Genomic DNA, 14802 nt, shown 5'->3' with positions numbered 1-14802 from the left:
GTTCAGAACCTGACATAGTGCCTATGAGGATGCAGGTTCAATCACTGGTCTCACTCAGTGGATTAAGGATATGGTGTTGCCACAAGCTGTGGTGTGGTTTGCACACACAATTTGGATCCAGAGTTCTCATGGCTCTGGTGTAGGCCGGAAGCTGTAGCTCTGAGTTAACTCCTACCTGGGGAACCTCCATACACTTCAGGTGGGGCCATAAAAAAGGAAAAAAAAAAAAAAAAGAGGCAAAGTCATTATATTTTAATTCTATTATATTTTAATTATTATTTAACTGTTTAATTAATTAATAATTAAATATTATTTAATTATATTTAAGTATTTAATTATATTTTAAAGTGTAAATATTTACAGCCTGCTGGGAAATTATATCCTTTGCAACTACTTAAACTGGGAACATTTTAGAGGTCCAACTAAACTGTACAAGTAGGTATAGCTGATCAACATTTTTTAATAGAGTAGGCAAGCAGTCTTTTTCTGAAGACTACTACCTGAAAAAAAGCCATAAACATTTCCACCTAGAGAACTCTGCATCTTCATTCCCTTGCCCTTCAAGCCCCAGCCTTCAAAACTCAAATCAAATCCGACTCCTTCTAAAATTCTTTTTATGACCCTGCCATGGGGGCTCTTCCTCTTGGGAACCTGTACATCACTTACCTGTACTAAACATTTGGCACATGTATATTCATCCTTGGACTTTTTTTGGAAATAGGTGATCATATCCCCAACTCCCTGCCTTGAATACAATTTTCATGAGATCAAAAGTTGTATTAACGTCTTACTACCACTCACTGTTTATTACAAACACTACACTACCCATTTTTATAGTAGTCACCGAAAAGTGAATCATCATTATAAACAAAGATCAATGTCATTATTCACTGAAAGTGAAGAGGTATAGGGTCTCTGTTAATGCAGGAAGATGGAAGATAAGTTCACTATGGAATAAAGAAAATGCGCTTGAGGTCTTATTTAAGAAACAAACACAGAGGAGGTCCTCTTGTGGCTCAGCAGTAATGAACCCAACTAATATCCATGAGGAAATGGGTTCCATCCCTAGCTCGCTCAGTGGGTTAAGGATTCAGCGTTGTCATGAGCTGTGGTATAGTTTGGAGACGTGGCTTGGATCTGAAGTTGCTCTGGCTGTGGTGGTGGAGGCCAGCAGCTATAGTTCCTATTCAACCCCTTGCCTGGGAACTTCCATATGCCAAGGGTGCAGCCCTAAAAAGCCAAAAAAAAAAAAAAATTGAAGCCAAAATGTTAATCTATCACCAAAGATAAGCTATTTCAGTATTTGCATAGTGTTTCTTTTTTTCTCTCTTTTATTCAAGTTATTAGGTCTAATTTTTGCCCCTTATTAGAAATTTAAGGCCATAGCATTTTTCATGAAAGAAATGAGGAATTAATTTTAACTCTATGGTCAGCCTTGGGAAAGACATCCCTGCATCAGTTCCTTAACTTGCCTTTCATTCAAGTTGAGCTGCTATGTTCATCTTCTTTCTAGATTCAAAATTTATTAAGGATGTGCTGTTTGTGTGTAATGATGTTTTTAACTAACCCATTGGCAATAGGATACTCTTCCAATTATTTTTCTTGCATTAGGAATGAGTCTTCAGTAAGCCATCCACACCCTTCGACAATTTGCTCTTGAAATCAACATCCAGATTTGTAATCCCGCTCACTGGAGTTAGGGTTGTGGTCCAGAGCAATGGAAGAGTTTATGCCTTGGGGCCAAAAGTAGTTATAGATGTGAGAATCAAACCTGCATTTTGACCTCCCTGCGCTGAACCATTTATGGCAGATACAGTCTAGACAGCAATGACTATGCTCATTAGTACTTCACAAAGAATGAACTTCTTCTTGTTCATATGTTGGGTTTTGGTCTACAAATCAAAGTTAACATTTTTTTAGGCTAAACAAGATTCCTATCTTTGAATTAAAGCTTGCCAAATAAAAATATTTTACTAGGAGAAAAAAAGTAGAACTTTTGATACTGCCTTTCTGGATGACGAAAATTTTGTGTTCCTCTTGGAAAGTATAAAAACAGGAGTAAAATAAGCCTGAAGCGAATGAGGTTCTTGACAAGCAAGGAGGCAGCTAGAGGGAAAGGTTTCAGTTTAAAAAGAAAGGGGAGTGAAAGAGCCCCAATGTTGATTCACAGATTAAAAATTACATGCATATGTTATACTGGCCCCCCGAGACACTCTGTTCTCAAATAGTTTAAAGGGGTGATATGCTAGCATTGGCTCCTAGTTCACTAAGGGAGGTTAGCTAAGAGGCATAGCGGTGAAATTGGATTCTTGGAGCCAGATGATCTCTTGCTTCCTACTTACTGAATTTTTTTTCCTTGTGGTCAAAAATGCCCTAGTTGCCTAAAAGAGTTTATAAGACCGTCCTAAGGTATGCTTCCTGCCCAAGACACCGAGCAGGTGAACAGGCTCTCGCTTGTGTTCCTAATTCTATCCCACACACACTGAGTGATGGGAACAGAAGCTGACCTCTCTTCCCCCAGCTGCAGGGGACTGCCTGGCATTCACTCCTGATGTTACTTTGTTCACTCTCAGGATCAACATCTTAGGAATGGACCCCCTCACCACCCCATTTGACAACGAGTACTACAACGGACTCTGTGACCGAGTTCGGGATGGAAACACCTTGACCTACTACCGCAAACCCTGGAACGTGGCTGCCTTGATCTATGAAGTAAGTCTCCTCAGAAGAGAACACGTTGTTCAGCTTTGACCTGAAAAGTTATTTCAATAAGTACAGCACTTATCATGTGAAAAATTCAGTAGAATAAGAATTTGATGCAAACATAAGATTGACTGAAAGAAGAGGGGGTGTGGCTTGACTCTCTTTAGAAAAAAATATACAGTAGTCTGCGGAGTTCCCATTGTGGCACAGTGGAAATGAATCCGACTAGGAACGATGAGGTTTGGGGATTTATCCCTGGCCTTGCTCAGTGGGTTAAGGATCTGGTGTTGCAGTGAGCTGTGGTGTAGGTCGCACACTCGGCTTGGACCCTGTGTTGCTGTGGCTGTGGCGTAGGCAGGCAGCTGTAGCTCCCATTTGACCCTTGGCCTGGGAACCTCCATATGCCATGGGTGTGCCCCTAAAAAGCAAAGAAAAAGAAAGAAAAGAAAATATACAATAGTCTACGATCAAGCCTCAGTAACAGGCACCCAGTGATAGAGTTTTGGTAAATACCTAGACTCTGAAAAACATCATTTAAGGTTCTGATGAGACTAAAAATTCAACTCGTGCTGATTTAAAGGCTAAGTACATTGCTTCCAGGCTACTGAGGCTCCGATTTTGCTGCCTATAAATGAACAACCATCTTTGCATTTGTTTTTCTCCAATAGTCCCCTTTGTAAAGCCTGCTTGACTAATGTGAGTGTTTATTCTCACTCACCTCAAGCAAGCCCCTCCTGTTCTAGTGAAACTACGTCTTAAATCGATTTTTTTTTTTTTTTTTTTTTTGTCTTTTTGCTATTTCTTTGGGCCGCTCCTGTGGCATATGGAGGTTCCCAGGCTAGGGGTCCAATCGGAGCTGTAGCCGCCGGCCTACGCCAGAGCCACAGCAACGCTGGATCCGAGCTGCGTCTGCAACCTACACCACAGCTCACGGCAACGCCGGATGATTAACCCACTGAGCAAGGGGCAGGGACCGAACCCGCAACCTCATGGTTCCTAGTCAGATTCGTTAACCACTGCGCCACGACAGGAACTCCCTTAAATCGATTTTTACTGCACAAAATGCCACCTCAAACCAACCACCTTTCTACAAGTCACCTAAATTCTCCAGAATCACCCACAAACTGTACCCCTCATTCAAAGGATTAATACTTATCACCTTTAAAGATACTTTTTTGGACTAAACGAGATGTAATAAAGAATAATAATTAGCTTATTCTGAACCAGGAACTACAATTATCTGTTTCTTTAATTGGTCCCAATGGGGACCTATAAAGTTTGTTTATTTAGTCATTACAATGTCCTTTATTGTACCTCTTATTTTTACTAATCAGAATTTGTCAAGTGCACTTTGGCCATTTTGCATAAGAATGAGAACCTCAGCCATGGAACCAAACTTCCTGGGTTTCCTTGCTGGCTGGGCCACTTCGTAGCTGTGTGATCTTAGACAAATTTTTTAACCTGTATTTTCTTGTTTGTAAAATGTGGGTGACTATAGAAATCACTTTAAAAGTAGGAAGTTAGGAGTTCCCATTGTGGCACAGCGGAAACAAATCCGACTAGGAACCATGAGGTTTCGGGTTCAATCTCTAGCCTCGCTCAGTGGGTTACAGATCTGGTGTTGCCATGAGCCGTGGTGTAGGTTGCAGATACAGCTCGGATCTGGCATTGCTGTGGCTGTGGTGTAGGCCGACGCTACAGCTCTGACTGGACACCTAGCCAGGGAACCCCCATATGCCATGGGTGCAGCCCTCAAAAGACAAAAGACAAAAAAAAAAAAAAGTAGGAAGTTAAATGTTTATTCTACATAAAACACTTTTAACAGCTGCTGGCACAGAGTAAGCACTTAATACATATTAGTTATTATTGTTGGCTATATGAGACCTGCATATTAATTTTAATGAATTTTTACTATCATCTACTTTGTAGCAGGACCTTTACTAAATAGTGGGGTGATAGAGACACATAGGTAAGATGCATATGTATGGTCCCTGACTTCTTTACCCTCTGAAAGTCCATTAAATAAGCAATAATAAAAAGGAAGAGTTTTTCTGGAGTTCCCTTGTGTCTCAGCAGGTTAAGAATTCGACTAGGACCCATGAGGACTCAGGCTCCAACCCTGGCCTTGCTTAGTGGGTTAAGGACCCAGTATTGCCTCAAGCTGTGGCACATGCTGCAAATACAGCTCAGATCTGGCATTGCTGTGGCTGTGTCATAGGCCGGCAGCTACAGCTCTGATTCGACCTCTAGCCTGGGAACTTCCCTATGCCACAGGTGTGGCCCTAAAAGAAAAAAGAAAAAAAGGGGAAGCGTTTTTCATTTTGTTTTATTTTAAAAGAAGAGCCATGAGCGCTTATAGAAAACAGATTTGTTAGTCTGTGGGATCAGGAAAGATCTCCCTAAAAAGCTGATGTTCAAGCTGAGACTTGAAAGAGGAGTAGGGATTAACCAGGCCAGTGGGAATGTAGCCTGTATGTATGAATGTGTATAATGTTTGTATTATGGGAGGATGGGGGGAGGGGCGGTAAAGAACATTCCAGATAGTAAAAGCCATGTAAGAGAGCCTTGTGATGGGAAGAAGCCTAGGCTATGGGAATAGAAAGGAGGCTAGAGTTGGAGTACAGTCAGGGTGAGGTCAACTTGGAATAAGTCTAGTTTAGACTTTACCTTAAGGGCAGTGGGAAGACAGAGCGATTTGAAGCCAGGAAGTGTCATGGTTATGCCACACCTTCCCTTTGCATTGAGCACTCTTCCCAGCATGCCTTTTTTTTTTTAAGGAAATTTTATTCACATTTTAGTCTTTCCCATTAAATGGTAAATTTAGGTTTCTTGTCTTAGCCTGTTTAGGCTGCTATAACAAAACACCACAGGCCAAGTAGCTTGAAAACAACAGAAACATATTGCTCACCGTTCTAGAGGCTGGAAGTCTCAGATCATGACCAGCTGAGGGCCCTCTTCTGGGTTAAGGACTTCTCGTTGTATTCTCACACGGTTGGCAGGGGCTTGGGTGTTCTGTGGGGTCATTTTTGTAAAAGCACTAATTCCTTAAATGTGTTGCCAAAACTCAGCTTCTGTCCACCAGTGCCGAACAGAAACATGGAGAGGTTTGGGGGTGAAGGAGAAAAAAATAGCCTTATCGCTTTGCCAGGCAAAGGAGGCCACAGCAGGGTAATGCCCTAAAGACTGTGCCCTCCTTTGGGACAGAATAGAAAATGGTTTTATTGTCTGAGTGTTGAAAATAAGATCATGGTAGATGCAAGTTTGTATTCTTCTTCAAAGTTGTTGTTGGAGTTCCCATTGTGGTGCAGCAGAAACGAGTTGGTATCATGTGGTTGCAGGTTTGATCCCTGGCCTTGCTCAGGGAATTAAGGATCCGATGTTGCTGTGAGCTGTGGTGTAGGTCGAAGATGAGGCTCAGATCCTGTGTGGCTGTGGCTGTGGCACAGGCAGGCAGCTGTAGCTCCTATTCTACCCCTAGCCTGGGAACCTCCATATGCCAGGGGTGCAGCCCTAGAAAACAAAAACAAAAACAAACAAACAAAAAAAGTTGTTTAGTGGCCCCAGGACTGGTTCTGGTGGTCTTCCTCTCTGGTTTTCATTTGTTGGGGATCTAGTTCTGCAGAAAACCTCAAAGATATTGCTGTATATATTCCTCGAAAAGGGACCAGGACCCTGACCCACGGCTGCACTATTGTTTCTTGACTGCTCCTCTCTGGTCTCTGCATCCCCTCCCGTTCCTGATTAGCAACTGTTTGAACCTTCCCTTTGGAACTCAGGGGACGTCATGGAGGTTGAAGCTTATTCCCTAAAAATAAGAAATAGAGCACACAGAAAAGCTTGTTCCTAGGACCCCCACAAGGTCCTGTTTGGTTTCAAATAAAGGCCCCTCCCAAAGGCCCCACCTCCTAATCCCATCACACTGAGGTTAGGATTTTAACATATGTGTTTGGGAGGGATACAGAAACATTCAAACCACAGTGTTCCCTGTGCAGAGCAGTCGCCCAGTGTACGCTGTTGAATCCAAACTGTGCCACTGCCTGAAGAGACATGTGTCTCTTTCCCAGACAAGAGTCATAGCCTGTTTCAGGGGACCTGTAGAAAGAGAGCTTAATCCTTGAATAGCCCTCCCATTGAAGCCTGACCACAGCCAAGGTGGCAAAGAATATTTTAAGTGAAAGTGTTTTATTTATTTATTTTTTTAGGCATGCACCTGAGGCATATGGAAGTTCCCAGACTAGGTGTTGAATCAGAACTGCAGTTGTCAGCCTACGCCACAGCCACAGCAATGCAGGACCCAAACCACAACTGCAATCTATGCTGCAGCTTGGGGCAATGCCGGGTCCTTAACCCAGCGAGAGAGGCCAGGGATTGAACTTGCATCCTCATGGATACTAGTTGGGTTCTTAACCCACTGAGCCACAACAGAAACTCCAAAAGTTTTCATTTTTAGCTAGGTTGTTTAGTTCAATTTTGTTTTTTTGTTTGTTTTGTTTTTGTTTTTGTTTTTGTTTTTCATGCAAAAATGAATGTGGTTAAAAAAAAAAATCAAAAAGTCCAAACAGCCCAAAAGATTATGCAAGAAAAACTAAGCCTACTACCACTCCACATGCTCATTTATTCACAGTTCTCCTTTTCAAGGGCAAACACTCTCTGTGGTTTGTCTAGTTTTCCAGTAATTTTCTATGTGCATAAAAGCTTAAAAAAGAAAAAAAAGTAGGCAGTAGAGTGTAAAGATTAAGAGGCAACTCAGTGCTCAAGTCCTGGCCTTTTTACTTAAGTTAATTAACATGTGTGAAATACTCAAAACAGTGCCTGGCCCATAAGACTCCAGGAAAGATTAGCTTTATCCTGTCTATGTGTCTGTCTGTCTGTCTTCCTTTCTTTCTCTTTCTTTCCTTCCTTCTTTCTTTCTTTTCACATAGATGTATGTTATGCATCTGTTACACAACTTGCTTTTTATTATTAATATGTTAACTTCAAAAGCTTGCTATATTCTTTGCCCTACATATGCATCATTTCATTATTCCTCATAACAACTTTTGGGCCAGGTGTTGCTGAAACTTGGCCTCTTGTCCACTGTTGCTGAAGAAAAACAGTAGAGACAGAGTTTGGGTGAGGGGGGAAAAATAGCTTTATTGGTTTGCCAGGCAAAGGAGGCCCCCGCAGACTAATGCCCTAAAGACTGTGCCATCCTTTGGGAGAGAATAGGAAATAGTTTTATAGTTTGGAGACCACAGATAAGGATCAGGATAGATGCAAGCTTGTACTTTTCAAAGGTAGTGTTTAGAGGCCCAGGACTGATTCTGGGTGGTCCTCCTTCTTCTTGGAATGAAGAATGCTTCATAACTCTTTCGTTTGTTGGAGGTTTAGTTCTGCAGAAGAACCCAAAGATATCTTTTTGTGTGTGTGTGTGTGTCTTTTGTCTTTTTGTTGTTGTTGCTGCTATTTCTTGGGCCGCTCCCGCGGCATATGGAGGTTTTCAGGCTAGGGGTTGAATCGGAGCTGTAGCCACCGGCCTACGCCAGAGCCACAGCAACGCGGGATCCGAGCCGCATCTGCAACCTACACCACAGCTCGTTAACCCACTGAGCAAGGGGCAGGGACCGAACCCGCAACCTCATGGTTCCTAGTCGGATTCGTTAACCACTGCGCCACGACGGGAACTCCCCAAAGATATCTTAGTGTATATTCCTTGAGGAGGAACCAGGACCCTGACCCAAGGCTGCACTGTTGTTTCTTGACTGCTCCTCTCCTGTCTCTGCAGCCCCTCCCTTCCCTAATTAGCAACAATTTGAACCTACCCTTTGGAACTCAGGGAAGATCATGGATGCTAAATGAGGCCTATTTCCTGAAAACAAGAATGGGGGACACAAAGGCTTTTGTGCCCCGGAGCCCCATGGGGTCCTGCTCAGTTTCACAGGTGTGGGGAGAATCCCTAGTTTACAGACTAGGAATCAGACCAGGCTCAGAGAGGTTATCACGTAGCCCTCAAAGTCAGTGAATCTGTATTTGAACTCTAGCAGTCTCACTTAATGCCTTCAGTCTTCTTTGCTCTACTGCCTTTCAAGTAATTGCCTGACTTTGTCTTTTCCTGTTTATTTTTGGTGGGATTTTTTGTATATTGTTTTCAAGAATACTTCGTTATTCCCTTTTAGACCAAAGTTGACAAAAATTTCAGAACTGAATATCATGAAAGACAGATTCAAGTACTCAAAACTATCATCGAAGAGAAGAAATCAAATTTTAATGCAGATTTAACTATAAAATTCACACCTACCGAAGCAATTGAACAGCTGAAAAGTAAAAATGTAGAACTTGCCAACGAAGAAAACTCAAATCCTATGAATAACAAGGCTCACTTCCGATTTACATATTCCAAAACGGAAACCTACAAACTGTTGTTGTCATATTCTTCTAAGAAGGTAAGAGCAAACGCTTAATATGGAGAATATAAAGGGATATTTCCCAGACTAACCAAACCTCCCCCTGGCTTTTTTTGTCTTTTTAGGGCTGATCCTGTGGCATATGGAGCTTCCCAAAGCTAGGGGTAGAATCGGAGCTGCGGCTGCTGGCCTATGCCACAGCCACAGCAATGCCAGATCCAAACTGTGTCTGCGACCTACACCACAGCTCATGGCAACGCTGGATCCTTAACCCACCGAGCAAGGCCAGGGATGGAACCTGCATCCTCTTGGATACTAGTCATATTCATTTCCACTGAGCCACGACAGGATCTCCAAACCTCCCCTTTTAAGTATAATTATTTAGAACAGCTAGAGCTCACAAGAAAGAGGAAAATAAATAAATAATATTCAACAAATTCTCTAACATGTGGCTAGAATGCTAGCTGGAGAAAAAGCCCTTCAGTAAGGGGGTGAGATGTTTGGTGGTTGTTAACAGAGCAAGCAGGTTAAGAATTCAGAGCTTACTTTGTGATTGAGATTGCGGTGTAATAGACTACTCACTTTATTCTCTCTTCAGAATTACAATGAAAAACCATACTAAGGAATTTGGGTAATTCATTGCAATGTCTTAGAATGATGAGTTATTGCAAAGTGTGTTTCTAAAATCATGATACCATGACATTTGTACAATTGCTTATGAAACTGGTCAGCTTACTTTGCAAGCATACCTTTAATTTGACACTTTGAAAATGTGTTTTGTTTTTTTTTTAGTATTTAAGCCAGATTTAGAAGTTTGTTTTGTCACCTTTGGATAAATATAGAATATACTTTCTGTAGTCAGTATGATGCTGGTGAAATGCTTATTCTCCCTTTTTTGATATCACAGTCACCTATTTAGATACCTTCTTCCACTTTAAAAGTAATCCTTCATCCTTCGTACTTAAATTATGCCTAATTGTATAGTTTTTTTTATGAGTCTGTACATTGCCTCTATATTCACATACACACTCACCCAAATGTGCAGTTGGAAAATTCTTTAAATCCTTTAAGTTTGTTCAACAAATATTTAATTGTGGACTTACTAGGTGGCCAGGCACTGTTCCAGGTGCTTAGAATATGTTTGTGGACCAAACTAACAAAGATTCCTGTCCACATGGAGCTGCAAGTTCAGCAGGATGAGACAGACCAAAAAAAAAATTAAAATATAGCAAACAAAGAAGCTATATAGTGTTTAGAAAATGATAAGTGCTATGGAATAAAATGAAAAGTAGAGTAGTTAAGAGCAATCAGGAGTCTTGGGCCAATGGCAGTATTAAAAAAGAAACTTAGGGTAGGCTTCATTGAGGAGATGAGATCTGAGTAAAGATTTGAAGGAGAGGAAATAGTTCAATAGTTATATTTGGAATGATATATCTGGCAGAAGGATCTATTAAAGACAAGTCCTGGAGTTCCCATTGTGGTTGGGCGGGTAAAGACCCCAACTAATACCCATGAGGATGCAGGTTCAATCCCTGACTTCACTCAGTGGGTCGGGAACTGCATTGCCGTGAGCCGTGGTGTGGGTTGCAGATGTGGCTCAGATCCCCCATTGCTGTGCCTGTGGTGTCGGCCTACAGCTGCAGCTCTGATTTGACCCCTACCTTGGGAACTTCCAAATGCCCCAGGTGCAGCCTTAAAAAGAAAAAAACAAAAACAAAAAAAGACAAGCCCTTAAGATGGGAACATACCTGACCATTGGGCCAAAGTGAACCAGAAAAAGAAAAGTTTAGAGATGTTACCTTAAATCAAATTGTAAAGGACCTTGCAGCCTATTCTGAGAGTTTTGTTTTCCAATGAGTGACATGAGTGACCACTGGAATGCTTTGAGTAGAAGGTTGATATATTCTAACATCAGATTGCTCTCCGTATTGTTGAGAATAAGTGATGAATGCTAACAGCAAAAACAAGGTTTGTTAAGAGCTATTGCAAGAATCCAGGTGAGGAGTTCCCGTTTGGCTCAGTGGTTAACGAATCCGACTAGGAACTATGAGGTTGCAGGTTTGACCCCTGGCCTTGCTCAGTGGGTTAAGGATCCGGCGTTGCCATGAGCTGTGGTGTAGGTTGCAGATGCAGCTCGGATCCTGTGTTGCTGTGGCTCTGGTGTAGGCCGGTGGCTACAGCTCCGATTTGACCCCTAGCCTGGGAACCTCCATATGCCGCAGAAGCAGCCCAAGAAATGGCAAAAAGACAAAAAAATAATAATAATAATAATAATCCAGGTGAGAGATGATGATTGTTAAGAAAGGACAGTTATAGAGGCAAATATGACTCCAAAGATTTTAGTCTGAGAAACTGAAAAAAATGAAGTTGCTAACAACTAAAATCGAGACAACTTCAGGAAGAACAGGTTTGGAAAAGACCAGTAATCAAGTGCTAGTTAGATTAAGGTTAAGATGCCTATCAGGGAGTTCCCGTCGTGGCGCAGTGGTTAACCAATCCGACTGGGAACCATGAGGTTGCAGGTTCGATCCCTGGCCTTGCTCAGTGGGTTAAGGATCCGGCGTTGCCGTGAGCTGTGGTGTAGATTGCAGACGCGGCTTGGATCCCGCGTTGCTGTGGCTCTGGCGTAGGCCTGGCTACAGCTCCAATTTGACCCCTAGCCTGGGAACCTCCATATGCCGCGGGAGTGGCCCAAGAAATGGCAAAAAAAAAAAAAAAAAAGATGTCTATCAGACCTTCCATTGGAGATGTCAAGTAGGAAGTTGGTGTTACGAGCCTGGAATTTGGGAAAGAGTCTGCGCTGAAGCTCTAAGTTTGAAAATGGTTGGTATATGGATGGTGTTTAAAGTCATAGGCTTTTTTTTCTTAAAGATTTCTGTTAAATACGGAATCACCCACTATCACCTGAAGTTAAGTCATGTGGTGTGAACAAGCAAGTTTCAAAAACATAAAAAGCTTGGTGTGATGTTCATTTACAGCAAGACTTACCTTTGAAAAAAAATAAGATGTTTTAAACTATGGGATCAGCATGTGCTAACCACAACTACAGCAGGAGAACGTCAAAAGAACCACCCACAAAATCATGAGTGTCAACTGTAGTTTAGTTTTGGCTGGGACCGTCTTTGGCATAAATCACATAGTTCTTTTTCACTGCTCCAGTGTTCTTTTGGGATTCAAGCCATCAGCCCTGGGAGCTGCTAAGGTGTTTATTTTGTCTTGAGAGCCGTTCTTAAAATATTGTCTGTCCCATCTCTGTTATCAGAGATTGAGAGGACACAGTAAGAGACCTGACACCTACATTCTTTGCACCAATCTCTGCCACATATGATTGCCAATATCTGTGTGATTTGGAGCCAATAATTCGATGTCTTTAGATCAGAGTTTGTTCATGTGTAAAATTTGGCTTCATATATAACATCTGCATTTCCTTCCATCACTGATATTTTTAAATCAACTTAGATGTAATTTACATACAATAGAATGCAGAGATTTTAAGCATGTAATTCCATGAGTTTTGACTGTTGTATTCATTTCCTCAAACAAGATGAAAACATTTCCATCACCTCAAGGAAACTCCCTCATGCCCTTTGCATCCAACCCCTATCCCCTGAGAGGCAACCACTGACCAGATTTTTCTGACCATAGCTTAATTCACTTGTTCTAGCACTTCATATAAATAGAACCATATAGTAAGTATATACTCCTTGGTGTCTGACTTTTTCACTCTGTATAATATTCTTGAGATTTATTTATATTATTGCCTATATCAGTATTTTGTTCCATTTTATTGCTAACTGGTATTCCTTCATTGGGAATATAAATTCCTTAATTCCCCTGTTGGTGGACATTTGTCATTTTCAATTTTAAACTATTCTTTTTTTTTTGGTCTTTTTGCCATTTCTTGGGCCGCTCCTGCGGCATATGGAGGTTCCCGGGCTAGGGGTCGAATCGGAGCTGTAGCTGCCAGCCTACGCCAGAGCCACAGCAACGCAGGATCCGAGCCGCGTCTGCGACCTACACCGCAGCTCAAGGCAACGCCGGAACCTTGACCCACTCAGCAAGGGCAGGGATCGGACCCACAACCTCATGGTTCCTAGTCGGATTCGTTAACCACTGCGCCATGACGGGAACTCCAATTTTAAGCTATTCTAACTAAAGTCATCTATACGTCTTTTTGTGAACTACTTTTTTATTGATCTCAGGTAACTATGTAGAAATAGAATTGCTGGCCGTGGGGTAGATGTGTATTTACTTTGAGAAGAAGCTGCCAAACAGTTCTTTCCACCAGCAGTGTGTGAGAGTTCCAGTTTCAGCAGTTCTTCATCAACAGCATCGAGAGTATTTTAAGTTAGCGATATCTTGCAGAAACTGCTAAAAAAGTGTATTGCCTATGAAAATTCTAAATTTTGTGATTTTTGAATTCACGATAATGGTGATAAAACTCATATTTCTTTTCTTCTGCTCCACAATGAAGGAAAAAATATTCCTGCATGTCAAAGGAGTAATTCACCTGGGAAGATTTGTGATGAGAAAGCGGGATGTCATGCTGACAAAAACTTTCTTGGATGATGTAAAGTATCTGCCAAGTACCTATGAAAAGGGAGAATATTTTGCATTTTTGGAAACCTATGGAACCCACTACAGTAGCTCTGGGTCTCTGGGAGGACTCTATGAACTAATATATGTTCTGGATAAAGCTACCATGACTGAGAAAGGTATACCTAGAAACAGAGCTCTAACTTCTAAAGCCATTTTACCCAATCACTCTATCTAGTGCTAACCTCTTTCAGTGGTTAAAGGCTTTACAATAGTGTTTCGTAACCTGCTTCTTTGTGAGAACTCTCTCCTTGACTTTCGTCCTCTAAAACCCTGTCAAACAGCAAATTGACTTCTACCTCAAACAAGATGACCTGAGGGGGTTCCCGTTGTGACACAGTGGAAATGAATCTGACTAGCATTCATGAGGACTCAGTTTTGTCCCTGGCCTCGCTCAATGGGTTGGGGATTCAGTATTGCTGTGAGCTGTGCTGTAGGTGGAAGACACTGCTCTGATCCCACGTTGCTGTGGCTGTGGTATAGGCCAGCAGTTTCAACTCCAATTCGACCCCTATCCTGGGAACTTCCATATGCCATAAGTGTGGCCCTAAAAGGCAAAATTAAAAAAAAAAAAAAAAACCAACATGACTTGGTCATGCCATACTCACCTCTACTACTGAGAAATGCACAAAATTGTATTGCAAAAGTAACATTATTTGGTGGTGCTGCTTTTAGTGAAATGTTATTTAAAAGGTGAAAGAGGAATTCCCATTGTGGCTCAATGAACCTGACTAGTACCCGTGAGGATGTGGGTTTGATCCCTGGCCTCCATCAGTGGGTCAGGGATCTGGCGTTGCGGTGGGCTGTGGTATAGGCCAGCAGCTGCAGCTCCAATTCAACCCCTAGCCTGGGAACTTTCATATGCAGAAGGTGTAGCCCTAAGGCAAAAAATAAATAAATAAAAATAAAATGAGGGTAATAATACTTACTTCAAAAGGTCAATGTGAGGATTAAATGAGTCAATGCATACAAAATGCTTAGAGTAAAGCTGAGTGTATGAGTAGTCAATACATGTTAAACGTTGTCTCCCTTCTATGGTATTAGAGGTAAAGGACTTTACTACAACCACCCTTGGGGTAAATTTAAATGTCCTTTACAATTAAGTTGACTACCAAAGTCA

At 41.8% G+C, this 14802-nt stretch overlaps 1 protein-coding gene across 3 annotated transcripts in view; it reads left to right on the top strand.

Annotated features, from left to right (window-relative positions):
• Positions 1-14802, top strand: part of C9 (complement C9) — a 76631-nt gene that overhangs the window by 38218 nt on the left and 23611 nt on the right. For all 3 annotated transcript variants that reach the window (XM_085001452.1, XM_085001451.1, NM_001097448.2), the window contains 3 exons: positions 2574-2712; positions 8859-9125; positions 13561-13801. In XM_085001452.1, the coding sequence (XP_084857578.1) occupies positions 2574-2712; positions 8859-9125; positions 13561-13801 (647 nt within the window). The remainder of the gene's footprint in view (positions 1-2573; positions 2713-8858; positions 9126-13560; positions 13802-14802) is intronic.

This window comes from Sus scrofa, chromosome 16 (genome assembly GCF_054392235.1).
Source record: "Sus scrofa isolate SSC_HxYL_T2T_F1_AM1 chromosome 16, Sscrofa_HxYL_maternal_Yorkshire_Landrace_v2.0, whole genome shotgun sequence".
NCBI lineage: Eukaryota > Metazoa > Chordata > Mammalia > Artiodactyla > Suidae > Sus > Sus scrofa.
This window is presented reverse-complemented; position numbering and strand designations above follow the sequence as displayed.